Source organism: Grampus griseus (assembly GCF_964374135.1).
Source record: "Grampus griseus genome assembly, chromosome: 18".
Classification (NCBI taxonomy): domain Eukaryota; kingdom Metazoa; phylum Chordata; class Mammalia; order Artiodactyla; family Delphinidae; genus Grampus; species Grampus griseus.
In genome coordinates, this window is record NC_139012.1 from 32,599,972 (window position 1) to 32,614,426 (window position 14,455).

The 14,455-nt window shown below is 35.0% G+C and overlaps 1 protein-coding gene across 2 annotated transcripts in view; it reads left to right on the plus strand.

Moving 5' to 3' along the window:
- Nucleotides 1–14,455, plus strand: part of DIS3 (DIS3 homolog, exosome endoribonuclease and 3'-5' exoribonuclease) — a 28,674-nt gene that overhangs the window by 6,564 nt on the left and 7,655 nt on the right. For both annotated transcript variants that reach the window (XM_082675770.1, XM_082675769.1), the window contains exons 5-14: nt 4,626–4,793; nt 5,546–5,710; nt 6,881–6,994; nt 7,126–7,263; nt 7,845–7,991; nt 8,368–8,484; nt 8,748–8,849; nt 9,800–9,864; nt 9,951–10,035; nt 11,502–11,629. In XM_082675770.1, the coding sequence (XP_082531896.1) occupies nt 4,626–4,793; nt 5,546–5,710; nt 6,881–6,994; nt 7,126–7,263; nt 7,845–7,991; nt 8,368–8,484; nt 8,748–8,849; nt 9,800–9,864; nt 9,951–10,035; nt 11,502–11,629 (1,229 nt within the window). The remainder of the gene's footprint in view (nt 1–4,625; nt 4,794–5,545; nt 5,711–6,880; nt 6,995–7,125; nt 7,264–7,844; nt 7,992–8,367; nt 8,485–8,747; nt 8,850–9,799; nt 9,865–9,950; nt 10,036–11,501; nt 11,630–14,455) is intronic.

The following is a 14,455-nucleotide window of genomic DNA, read 5'->3' on the forward strand; positions in this document are numbered from 1 at the left end:
CCAGTAGTGGGATTGCTGGGTCATATGGTAGTTTTATGTTTAGTTTTTTGAGGAACCTCCATACTGTTCTCCATAGTGGCTGTATCAATTTACATTCCCACCAACAGTGCAAGAGAGTTCCCTTTTCTCCACACCCTCTCCAGCATTTATTGTTTGTAGATTTTTTGATGATGGCCATTCTGACCGGTGTGAGGTGATACCTCATTGTAGTCTTGATTTGCATTTCTCTAATAATTACTGGTGTTGAGCATTCTTTCATGTGTTCATTGGCAATCTGTACATCTTCTTTGGAGAAATGTCTTTTTAGGTCTTCTGCCCATGTTTGGATTGCATAGTTTGTTTTTTTGATATTGAGCTGCTTGAGCTGCTTGTAAATTTTGGAGGTTAATCCTTTGTCACTTGCTTCATTTGCAAATATTTTCTCTCATTCTGAGGGTTGTCTTTTCGTCTTGTTTATGGTTTCCTTTGCTGTGCAAAAGCTTTTAAATTTAATTAGGTCCCATTTGTTTATTTTTCTTTTTATTTCCATTTCTCTAGGAGGTGAGTCAAAAAGGATCTTGCTGTGATTTATGTCATAGAGTGTTCTGCTTATGTTTTCTTCTAAGACTTTGATAGTGTCTGGCCTTACATTTAGGTCTTTAATCCATTTTGAGCTTATTTTTGTGTATGGTGTTAGGGAGTGTTCTAATTTCATTCTTTTACATGTAGCTGTCCAGTTTTTCCAACATCACTTATTGTAGAGGCTGTCTTTTCTCCATAGTATATTCTTGCCTCCTAAATCAAAAATAAGGTGACCATGGGCTTCCCTGGTGGCGCAGTGGTTGAGAGTCCGCCTGCCGATGCAGGGGACACGGGTTCGTGCCCCAGTCCAGGAAGATCCCACATGCCCCGGAGCGGCTAGGCCCGTGAGCCATGGCCGCTGAGCCTGCGTGTCCGGAGCCTCTGCTCCGCAACGGGAGAGGCCCGTGTACCACAAAAAAAATAAAAATAAAAAAAATAAGGTGACCACATGTGCATGGGTTTATCTCTGGGCTTTCTATCCAGTTCCACTGATCTATATTTCTGGTTTTGTTCTAGTACCATACTATCTTGATTACTGTAGCTTTGTAGTATAGTCTGAAGTCAGGGAGCCTGATTCCTCCAGCTCCGTTTTTCATTCTCAAGATTGCTTTGGCTTTTGGTGGTCTTTTGTGTTTCTATACAAATTGTGAAATTTTTTGTTCTAGTTCTGTGAAAAATGCCATTGGTAGTTTTATAGGGATTGCATTGAATCTGTAGATTGCTTTGGGTAGTATAGTCACTTTCACAATGTTGACTCTTCCAATGCAAGAACATGGTGTATCTCTCCATCTATTTGTATCATCTTTAATTTCTTTCATCAGTGTGTTATAGTTTTCTGCATACAGGTCTTTGTCTCCTTAGGTAGGTTTATTCCTAGGTATTTTATTCTTTTTGTTGCAGTGGTAAAAGGGAGTGTTTCCTTAAATTCTCTTTCAGTTTTTTCATCATTAGTGTATAGGAATGCAAGAGATTTCTGTGCATTAATTTTGTATCCTGCTACTTTACCAAATTCATTGATGAGCTCTAGTAGTTTTCTGGTAGCATCTTTAGGATTCTCTATGTATAGTATCATGTCATCTGCCAACAGTGAATCCTTGCATTCCTGGGGTAAACCCCACTTGATCATGGTGTATGATCCTTTTAATATGTTGTTGGATTCTGTTTGCTAGTGTTTTGTTGAGGATTTTGCATCTATGTTCACCAGTGATATTGGCCTGTAGTTTTCTTTCTTTGTGACATCTTTGTCCGATTTTGGTATCAGGGTGATGGTGGCTTCATAGAATGAGTTTGGGAGTGTTCCTCCCTCTGCTATATTTTGGAAGAGTTTGAGAAGGATAGGTGTTAGCTCTTCTCTAAATGTTTGATAGAGTTTGCCTGTGAAGCCATCTGGTCCTGGGTTTTGTTTGTTGGAAGGTTTTTAATCACAGTCTCAATTTCAGTGCTTGTGATTGGTCTGTTTGTGTTTTCTATTTCCTGGTCAGTCTTGGAAGGTTGTGCTTTTCTAAGAATTTGTCCATTTCTTCCAGGTTGTGTACTTTATTGGCATATAGTTACTTGTTGTAATCTCTCATGATCCTTTGTATTTCTGCAGTGTCAGTTGTTGCTTCTTCTTTTTCATTTCTAATTCTATTGATTTGAGTCTTCTCCCTGTTTTTCTTGATGAGTCTGGCTAATGGTTTATCAATTTTGTTTATCTTCTCAAAGAACCAGCTTTTAGTTTTATTGATCTTTGCTACTGTTTCCTTCATTTCTTTTTCATTTATTTCTGATCTGATCTTTATGATTTCTTTCCTTCTGCTAACTTTGGGTTGTTTTTGTTCTTTTCCTCTAATTCCTTTAGGTGTAAGGTTAGGTTTTTTATTTGTGATTTTTCTTGTTTCTTGAGGTAGGATTGTATTGCTATAAACTTCTGTCTTAGAATTGCTTTTGCTCATCCCATAGGTTTTGGGTTGTCGTGTTTTCATTGTCATTTGTTGCTAGGTATTTTTGATTTCCTCTTTGATTTCTTCAGTGATCTCTTGGTTATTTAGTAGCATAGTGTTTAGCCTCCATGTGTTTGTAGTTTTGACAGATTTTTTTTCCTGTAATTGATATCTAGTCTCATAGTGTTGTTGTCGGAAAAGATACTTGATACGATTTCAATTTTCTTACGTTTACCAAAGCTTGAGTTGTGACCCAAGATATGGTCTATCCTGGAGAATGATCCATGAACATTTCAGAAGAAAGTGTATTTTGTTGTTTTTGGATGGAATGTCCTATAAATATCAATTAAGTCCATCTTGTTTAATGTATCATTTAAAGCTTTTGTTTCCTTATTTATTTTCATTTTGGAAGATCTGTCCACTGGTGAAAGTGGGGTGTTAAAGTCACCTACTATGGTTGTGTTACTGTTGATTTCCTCTTTTATGGCTGTTACCATTTGCCTCATGTATTGAGGTGCTCCTGTGTTGTCACCTGGTATTTTTTAATATATCAATTGCATTGGAACACATTTGTGTTTTCAAAACAAACATTATAGGAGAATTGACTGAACTTAGCAAGGGCATCTAACCCCGATTTGGGATGTCAAGGCTTCCTGATAGAAGTAATGTCTAAGCTGAGCTAGGAGGGATGTTAACAAAGCAAATTGCTTTGAAACAGACATTTTAGCTACTTTATGTAAGGGAGTTAACCATGTATTAACATTAACTAGGGGAAGAGCATTTCATGCAGAAGGAACAGTAAGTTCAAAGTCTCTGAGGTTAGAATAAGTTGGCAAGATCAAGAAATAGCTAAAAGTGTGGCTGGATGGAGTGAGCAAGGGAGAAAATGTTAGGGATGAAGTCAGAAATGTAGGTAGAGACCAGATCATTTAGGGTGTAGTGAGTCATGGAAAAAAAACTGGATTTTAGCCCATGAGTGCTAGACAGCTGTTGAGCAAGAGAGTAGTAATATCCATTTTGGCTGTTCTAAGGAGAATAGATTAGAAGCAAGGTCCTCCAGTTAGGAGGATATTTTAGTACCCCTGGGAGACAAGACAGAAAATTGGATCACGGTAGCAGCAGTTAAGGTGGTGAGAAGTAGATCAGATATTGGGTATATTTTGTTGATACAAATATTTTGTTGATTTTAGGACTTGGTGATAGATTGGGGCTATGAGGAAATAATCAGTTAATTAATGTATTTTAATAGACCATATCATTAATTTATTTAATGGATCATAGTATTTAATAGGTCCATATTTTTTAAAAATAGGTTATATTAGTTTATATGATGGTGAGGATGTTATAGTAGAGAGGGGGAAAATTTGATTCCAGAGAGAGAAAGTAATTATAGGACAAAGTTGTTGGATAGAGGAGAGGAGATGCTCACATAGGTGAGCAGATTCAGTGGTAGGGAGGTGAAGTAGGTCTCGAGTGACTGCTTCTGATTCTCAGTGTGGAGATTGAGGTCCTTCATCTGAGAGTGAGGAAGGAAGACAAGGAACTTGGAGAGTTAAGCAGGAAAAAAGAAGGTGTAAAGTGATCTCCTCAGAAGGTAGGGAATTTAGGAAATGAAGAAAACTAAAGGAGCCAAGCAGTCAGGATTGTGGATGTTGAGGTCTTAGAGAATCCTGGAAGGTGTTGTGGTGGATCTACAGTAGACGCCAGCCTACCTCTATCTAACATCCTTAGCTGTTTAAAATAATCCAAATAAAAATAGCTTTTCTTGTGCTTTCAGGAACCACAGTCTTTTCATGCAGTTGAGGCTTTCCATTACCCTTTATATACCTACCCGCTCACTTGATCACCTAACTACACACCTTCATTCCAGGAGGCCTGGGTAGGGGTAGGGGGGTACACAGAGTTTCTTAGTGTTCTGCATCTGTAGCTGACACCTAAATATAATGAAATGGAAATGTTTGTGTATTTCTAAGAATAGAAAGCTTTTTTTTCTTACTGTGCTATGTTCATTCAAATTCATACAGTGGTATATACCATAATGTGATGGTTGTTTTAAAAAATACCTGATGGTGTTAATAGTTGTATATGGAGCATACAAAAGACTCACTACTAACTATATCTCTTGGTTTGTTTATTTCACAGAATGAAATAGATAGTGGAAAAATAATATTTTCAGAGCATCTTCCATTAAGTAAGCTACAACAAGGCATAAAATCTGGTGCATACCTTCAAGGGACATTTAGAGCTAGCAGGGAAAATTACTTAGAAGCTACAGTATGGGTTCATGGTGACACTGAAGACAATAAAGAGGCAAGTGTGTACATAAATTCCTTTTACACTAAAATGTTTTCTGTTCTTTTTTTTTCACAAGTGTTTAACATTTTTGTACAAGAAGTTAAGTTTGCTTTATCCTCCCAATTTATCAGCTTGAAGAAAGTTATGTGAAAGGTCGTAGATACTAGTAGAATTAATCACTTTTTCAAAAAACTGCTTATTGAGGAAAAGAACTATTAACCCACTTTTAAGAGAATAAAAATCTAATCAATAAAAAACCCCACTATGGTACCTTTATTTTCTGTATTATGATCTATTGTGGGAAATACTATTTACATAATGTATAATTGCTCTGGAGAGCTTCACACACTTTAAAGCAAATAGCAGTTGTTTTGGGGTGCTCACTATTGGGCAGGTACTCATCTCATTGCTTTGAATGCTGCATTTCATATATTTTCAACTCTGCCTGTAAGAGTAGGTACTCTCTTTTTTGTTTTACCAATCAGGACCCTGAGATTTAGAGAGATTAAGAAATTGTGGTACTAATGTAAGAGTTATGGTAGAGCCATGAACACAACCCATATTTTCTGACCATGTTTTTTCTATTTGCTATTGAGAAATTAAGAGGGCAGAGTAAAGGGCCCCACTATAAAGGAAGAAAATATATAAAGGAGGGGAAATAGAAACATAGAGACATCAGAATATATCTAAACTTCTGTAGGCAACCTTCCCATTATTATATTGCCTTTGAAAATATCTGGGCACGTGTCATTTGCTGTTTCACACAGATAATCTTACAAGGACTTAAAAATTTAAACCGAGCTATTCATGAAGATATTGTGGCTGTGGAGCTTCTTCCGAAGAATCAGTGGGTAGCACCATCTTCTGTGGTTTTACTTGACGAAGGTCAAAATGAAGATGATATGGAGAAAGAAGAGGAGAGAGAATGCATTGTATGAAACCAAGAAAGTTTTATTTTTTTGTCTGTGTAGCTTTGAATAAGTTGTTAATGTATTGTCTTTGGAAAAAATTAAACAAGTTTCATTGCTTTCAGATTTATTTTATTAATATTTATTTTATTCGCTAGGTATAATGAATAAAATTATAGTTCTGTCAGTTTAATAATATATGTCATACACATAGTTGATTTCTTTTCCTCTAAGTAGTCTGCTTTTAAATTAATGTCTTCTTTTGCTCAAATAAAACAAAGGTTTAAATACAAAAAGACTTGAGTATGAAACTTGAATTCTGACATTCAGGTGTACGGTCTGGCTGAATTAGTGAGGTTTAAGTAAATAAAAATTTAAAATTTTCTGAAATGCCTTTATGTAATGTTAAAGTTCCCTCAGCATAAGAGATGTACTTCTGGGCCCTTACAAATAGGTCTGTTTAATAATTCCTTCTCTATTACCATATTTATTATGAAGAGAGTGCTTTCAGGTGTTTCTTTTGACCTAAAGTCTACCTGATATGACCTATTTATTTTCCCATTTTAGAATTACAACAATAATACAATTAGTTGGAATTCACACAACATTAGTAGTAGTTCTCTTTATATGAATTATATTCACTACTCTGGAGTCTTACTATAACATTATCTTTGCAGAGTCCAGGCCATAAGAGAGTGTTAGAGGTGAAATACCATAAGGTTCTTCTGCTGTTTCTAATAAAAACTATTATTTGTTTGGGTTTATATTTTGGATAAGGACGAACCTTTAAAGATACATCTCTTTTTTAATGAATTAATGAATGCCACTCAGCTAATTATTGAAAACTAGTACTAAAATCCTAGTCTTTTAATTACCAGACCTGTGCATGTGTGTGTGTGTGTGTGCACGCACATGTATGCAAGTCAGTAAATCTTCATATTAAAACTGCAGAGTCCAGTTCTGACATATTTATTCAGTTACTTTTGTTTTTTTGTAGTGCTTTACTATGGGACTGTTTTTGTAGTTTTGTTTGGCATGCTCTTGCCTAGAATTTTGAAGCATCAAAATTCCTTAGTTTTATGTCATAATTTACTGCCTGAGAAAGTACCTGTGTTCTAATTTTGAAGGGAAATTGTCTCATTATCCTTACAGGAAAGATAACTGAAGATTTTTACTTTTATTTTTACATCTCAGCTTAAGACTGCTGTAAGTGAAAAAATGTTAAAGGCTACAGGTAGAGTTGTTGGAATAATAAGAAGGAACTGGAGACCATATTGTGGCATGCTTTCCAAGTCTGATATTAAAGAGGTGAGTAAAGAGCATGTTGCTATGTAATAGAAAATGAAATACATTGAATAGAACTTACAGCCCTCACTGACCTTGCCCCCATCCCCAGCCTTTTTTGTATGTGTAAAATCTTTTTTCCTAATTTTCTCTAGTCAAGAAGACATCTCTTTACTCCTGCTGATAAGAGAATCCCTAGAATTCGGATAGAAACCAGACAGGCCTCTACATTAGAAGGGCAGAGAATTATTGTTGCTATTGATGGTTGGCCCAGAAATTCCAGATATCCAAATGTAAGCTTGAATTAATCATTTTATTTTAGAATATTTAATTAAAACTTTGGGAATAAAGTTGCTTCTTTTACTGAAAATAGAATCTGCTTTTGTATAAAATACGTACTGAGATCTAGAAGTATTTCACAGTTACCTGGTAAGTGTACGTCCAAGCTGAAAATTAATTTTAGGAAATTCCAATGTGAATCATTTGGTGACTTTTACTCAGACTTCCTAACAAATAACTTTTGGTGACAGCTACTACAAAAACAACATTTGAGACCTAAGTAGATTGTAAATAAACAAATTTGGAAGATAGGATATTTGAAGCACATTTTAAACTTGAAAAATAATAGAAAATAAACAGACACCTTTTTATATGAGAACCAGGCCCTTGGGAAGTCTCCCCCATAAATCACTTGAGAAGTCTTTGTCATTTTTAGCTTTAATTTACCTAGTTGTCATTTTTAAGAAGTGTGGAGAACATTTAGAAATACTAAAGTGATATGTAAATGTTCAGGGATTTAATGTGATAGTAAAATATAAATTGCCAAACAAAAAGCTGTAAAATACACCTTTCTAATAATATCTTTTGGTTTTAGGGGCACTTTGTAAAAAATTTAGGTGAAGTCGGAGACAAAGAGACTGAAACGGAAGTTTTGTTACTTGAGCATGATGTTCCCCATCAGCCTTTCTCACAGGCTGTTCTTAGCCTTCTACCAAAGATGCCCTGGAGCATCACTGAGAAGGTATGTTGAAAAGAATTCTTAGTGAATCACTGTATCTGAGCTACTAATTTTGTTTGATTTCTGTATGTGTTTTTTTAAAATATGTAGAAACCGTAGTTCCCTCCTCCCCTGCATTTAGTTTGGTACAGAACTCTTAGGTATCATGGAAATCATTTGCTTTACTGAAAGACAGACTTTTCTAGGGGACAGACATTAGCTTATGTCAAATTTTCCTAAGATGAAGAGTTCACAAGTTATAAATCATGATGTGCAGTTATAATTAAGAAATAAAGCTGGTTTTTTTTAATTTATAGATATTGTTGATTGCATAAGAGCTTGTGTTACATCTGTACCACCAAAATAGTTTTTTCTTTCTTAATAATGTGGCATCTTCTAGGACATGAAAAACAGAGAAGACCTGAGACAGCTGTGTGTTTGTAGTGTGGACCCCCCAGGATGTACTGATATAGATGATGCTCTCCATTGTAGAGAACTTGAAAATGGAAATTTGGAGGTATTCATAATTATAATGACGTTCTATCCAAATATAGTTCTGGTCTTGAGTTAATTTTCTTTTGACCTATTGTAGAATTTGTTTGTGAGTTATTTATGTCAAGTAGAGTCAGTTGTAGCTGCAGAGACTAATGGGCATGTAAAAAATTGAAATGGTAACTGTGACTAAGGTCCTTTTTCCTTTTGGCCGTATTTCTTCTCATTAGAACTCCATTAGTACATTTACCCAATTAAGCATGTTGACATCCTTTTTATCTTTTTAAGGTTGGTGTTCATATTGCTGATGTTAGCTATTTTATTAGACCAGGAAATGCATTGGATCAAGAATCAGCTAGAAGGGGAACAACTGTGTATCTTTGTGAAAAGGTAAATATATTAAATTTAGAGTGGAATTTTGATACATCATTTCCATCACCTGTTTTATTCTCAATAATAAAACCATCTGAGGTATTTCCTGAGAAGAGGACAGCCTCAGTATATAGTGCAATATGAAATACTACTTTGTTGATTGTGCAGTTTGTCAAAATCATGGGCACTTTTGGATTCTTGAACAGTCTGGAATAGTACATGAATTAGCTAAAAGACATACATAGAATAAGATGGCCTTAAATCAGTGAAAATATTGCAATGTGTTTTGTTATTGAGTGACCCAAATAACAAGTAGACCTAGTTGATATAAATTGTTGTGTAGCATTTAACTTATTATTGGTGGGTAATTAATATATTTTCTGTTTCTTATATATAGTTAAGTCGAGTCTGTTCTGTCACAATTTACCATTTATTCTTCATTAAGTATGCTCCCATAAACTTACAGAGAAAAATTGTGAAAGTAGAAGGGAAAGTTAAGCTTAGTCTGTGGTAAATTCATTGTCAAAGTTCTTCTGTGTAGCTTTTTTCCATAAAATTTTAGTGTTTCTCTTTTTTTAGAATGTTGAAAACACCATGTAGTTTGTGTGAAGTATTGGAGGAAGGTCCAGTCGTAGAGCTATTAGGGCCTGTGTCTGTTATCTGGTACAAACGTATTGTACAGACCAGAGATTTCAAAGTTTCAGAGCACAGCTAGGTGGGTAGTGTAGAGAACTTAAACTTAGACCGACTGACATGAAATCCAGTTTTCTTTCATTGCTTCCCTCTTGTAAAAATTGTGTGTAACTACTTTTCTAGAAATAGACTTTTTATTTCACATTTTCTCACTTCTTTTCACAAAGGCCTTTTTTCCCCCTTGTAAGTTCAATGCTATTGATATTTGAGAGTAGAACCTCAAAAAACATGTGGAGACAGCTCGGTAATCCACAACTCTATTTTATTTGTTCCAGAGGATTGACATGGTTCCAGAGTTGCTTAGCTCTAACTTATGTTCCCTAAGATCTAACGTTGACAGGTACTTATCACATTTCTTCATAAAAACATAGTATTTACTTCTATAACTGATTCCCATTAACAGATACCATCTATTTTTCCTCATAGGTTGGCATTTTCATGTATTTGGGAAATGAATCACAATGCAGAAATCTTAAAAACAAGGTTTACCAAAAGTGTCATTAATTCAAAGGTTGGTTTCATGGTTACTACTTCATGTTTAACATCTTTGGTGCTTTTAACAATGTTCTAGATTGTTTTGAAAAAGTTAGGCTTATTAATAATAATAAGAAGTTTTTCCCCAGTGTTGCAGCAAACTCTAGTTGTTTTCAGTTACTTGCTTAATTTTTGCTGTTATTTAGAAATGAGTTTATTCCTGTATTCAGAAACTTACCAAGCCTATATACTTGAGGAGACCAAGTAGGTTTCTTTTAGCCCTAACTCAGGAACTCCAGTGTTTGAAGTTGTCCCAGTTTATAACTGGTTAGTATTTTAAAAGATGGCATGTACACCGTCTCCTTGTTCCTCACACTTTCTCACTGAAATAATGTGATAAATCATGGTTGAATTCCAGTAGGACTAGCCTGAGCTCGATGTTCACACAGAATGGAGCCAGATTATGTTTCTCATTCTTCTCCTTTTTTTAATACTTTTCCCCAGATTCCCTTGTGTTCTCATTTTGCCCTGAATCTACCTCTGATGTTTGCCAAACCACTTTTCTTCCAATGATCTGTTTTCCAAGTTTGCCGGCTTTTTCTCTCCCTTTGACATCATTCTTTTCTAATCAGCTACTGATTGGAAAGAAAGCAATGTTAAACTGACAGATAGTAATGTGGGAATGATTTAAATTTTCCTAGATTAGTATTTTTAAATAGGATGAGTTTATAATTCTCCTAGACTTGGTCAGTGTAACAAAATTATATGAAAAAAAAATTAGTAAGCATATAACAGAAAACATTTTTAGATGGGGAACTCTTATCCCCTAATAGATAAGTTGGTTCTCCCAAGAATCTGACCTGGTCTGCATCACCTAACTCTCTTGTACTATTCCTGATTTTTACTCAAAAAGCTGCTTAGAAAAAAAAAAAGCTAAAAAATGGTGTTTTACATAAGGAGGGAAATAGGAACAGAGGTACTATTTGTATTGTAATTGGAAATTAATGTTTTCTACTATGATTTTTCCGATTCTTAGGTTAAATACCTAATTTTGGGTATTTAGTAGATTTCCTATAAAACACAATGTCTAGACTATTACAATTTTATTAATTATTTGCTGTGAGTAAGGCAGTATTGGTTCTCCGGAAAGGATTTCACTTTACAGTCATTATCAGAGAATCTAACCTTCCTTTTATTTTATTTTAACATTACCTAAGTATTTATACATTAACTGAACTATGAGTAAATAGTTTAAACTATTTACTAACCATTCTACCATTTTATTTTGTTTTAACATAAGTTCGCTTATGTTGTGTAATGCATCAGATAAGAGTAAATGAACCAGAAATCATAGGTGTGGAGTATAAATATTATAGATAGGAATCTCTTCTTTTGTTATTGATTTTAGGTTTTCTGAAATCATGGATTTTATATAGTGGAAATATGAGAACATAGTAAGCCAGTTTTTATAAGCATTGTATTAACATATGGTTTCTTTTTTAGGCTTCCCTTACATATGCTGAAGCTCAGATGAGAATTGATTCAGCAACCATGAATGATAGTATTACTACTAGTCTCCGTGGACTAAATAAACTAGCTAAAATTTTGAAAAAAGGAAGAATTGAAAATGGGTACATTTCAAAAATAGTTATTAAGATTTGTCTTAATTCACCTATCCTGGCATTAAGCTAACTTGTGAACTCTTTAAAGTGTTTTATCATGGACAGTGATGAATTATTTAATAGGCTGAATAGAGGCTCTTAAGTAGAAACATTCCGTTTCTTCTAGATACCTTTTTAAATATTAGCAGCTTGATTCTGGACTTGATTCTGGTTTGTTCAAGAGTTCTGTTGTGTCAAAGATCTTGATATGTTTGAGTTAAAGATCTTGAAGAAATTCTAGGAAGGCAAGATTGTCTTAAGACTGTTCTATTTGGATCGTTCCTGATTTTAATTAGAAATGAGTTTCAAGATTGAACATTGGTTTTCAGATATTAAAATAAATATAGATGAAGTCCTTCTTGCACTTAGAGTTGGAAGAGATTTTAGAGGTTGTTTAATCCAACACCTTCATTTTTTTTTTTAAGTTTTTTTTTTTTTTAATTTTTATTTATGTATTTATTTATTATTTTTGGCCATGTTGCGTCTTTGTTTCTGTGCGAGGGCTTTCTCTAGTTGCGGCGAGTGGGGGCCACTCTTCATCGCGGTGCACAGGCCTCTCACTGTCGCGGCCTCTCTCGTTGCGGAGCACAGGCTCCAGACGCGCAGGCTCAGTAGTTGTGGCTCACGGGTCTAGTTGCTCCACGGCATGTGGGATCTTCCCAGACCAGGGCTCGAACCCGTGTCCCCTGCATTGGCAGGCAGATTCTCAACCACTGTGCCACCAGGGAAGCCCCCAACACCTTCATTTTTTAGATGATTAAGAGTTACCTAGAAGCAGTCTTACCAAAGATCTGATTGCTAGCGGCAGGTTTACAACTTTTAGCTGTTATATCATGGCATTTGCCAAACTGCAGAGGAGTTTTAAGGAGTATCCAAGTACCCAAACTTGTTGAAATAGTTAGAAGAAATTTGATTCTTGAAAAACATCAACTGTCAGAGTAAAGCAGGTTCTTGAGCCTTTCATATGTTAGTCTCTGGGTTCCTGTGCCCATCTAGGGTAGGGTCACAAGTAGTTACTAAAAGTGTTTTTGTTGGGGAGTGCAAACTCTAGATCTGTGCTGTTTTCATAAGATGTGCCTATTTAAATTAAAATTCATTAAAATTAAAATAAAAAATTCAGTTCCTGAGTCACACTAGCCATATTTCAAGTCCTCAGTAGCCACATTTGGCTAGTGGCTACCATGTTGGACAAGGTGGATTGAGAACATTTCCATCCCTGCAGAAAGTTCCATTGGACAGTGTTGTTCTAGGCATTTATGCTGAGCCAACCCTATCTCTACTCACACTTCAGTTTTCTGGGAATTTTCTCCTGAAACTTGGAACTATATAAGGATAATTTGGATGTAGTAAAACCCAATGAAATTATTGCTCAAGTTTGTCCTTAAGATGTAAATAAGAGGAGTATAGTTAGATTTCTTTTGTAATACAAAACAACACATTTTTCATCAAGTATTCGTTTATTGAAGGTTTTCAGTATGCCAGGCATCAGAAGAAAGTTTGTTGTAAAAGCAAAGTGAATAAAACAAATTGAAACTGTATTTATTTTGGCAGTTTTAAAGTAAGAGATGTAAATTTGCATCTGTAACAAGCTTCCGCTAATTAGGACAGGAAAGATATTTCGTTAACTTGAACACTGTACATCTAGTTTTGTAAGTATTGATAGATAGTCATCTACTGGTAAAACATATCATCGAGTCTTCTCAGTCTTAGGATGAATAGAGAAAGGAATCAGTAAAAAAAATTGGTGTCTTTCACCTTCTTAAAGGATGTGTTGTGTCTTAAATTATATTTATCATATGTCTATGTTAAAGAATAAATGTCACGTTTTAAATGTTCTGTGAAGAAAAAGTGATCAAAATGTGATTAGTATACCTTGCTCTTTAGGTCAAGATGTATAGATTAACACAGATTAATTGTGGTTTAGAACCTTATTGTAAATTATGCATGGAAAGAAAGGAATATTTGTCGGGATTCCCTCTCTAGTATTTCTTCTGTAGTTCTTCTAATAAAGGTGAAGAGTCAAGGGAAAAAAGGACTTGGAATCCCACTTAACTTGCCCCAAATCATCTTTTTCCCTTTTTTGTGATTGTCCAAAGTTACCCAGCCTCATTAAAATTCTTAGTTTTAGGTTGATTTGGAGCTGACCTGATGAAAATAGCATCAAGGTGTGTAGAAACATTATACTTGCCTTGCCTTGTGGGAATTTACTTTTCAAAGGAGAACTTGCCAAATCATTAAATGAACTGTGCATGTAAAGCACTTAGCCTAGTGCACTCTCTGACCCACAGCACTCAGATATTAATAGCCATTAGTGTTTGTGACATTAGTTGTAGTTTGTCTCCTCTCCTTGGTTGAGTGTATGTGGAAGATACTTTCGAACTGGGGATCTTCTGATGTTACTGATCTACCCATGGCAGCTTCCCTTTTGCCTCTCTCCACCATCCCTCACCCTAATACATTGTTTCCTATAGTAAATAAAATACTATTGATTACCTTCTTTATTTATAAAACTGATTACAAACTCTTGTAGCTAAGTAAAAACTCAGTTTCGGTACAGAAGTCATTCAAATCCTGAGAAACACAAGGACTCATTTTGTTGTGTTGCTACTGTCCTCCCTTTTTAAATGCATTTTAGAGCTGTAAAATATTAGGCTATCCGTGAAAATGGAACATAAAACTTAGCAGATGGTCATAAAGCTTTCATAAGAAAAACTGTTATGCACTTGCTCTAATCATTTTCTGTTTTAAAAGAATCACTTCCAGAATTATATCTGTTACTGCTCACATGACTGATTC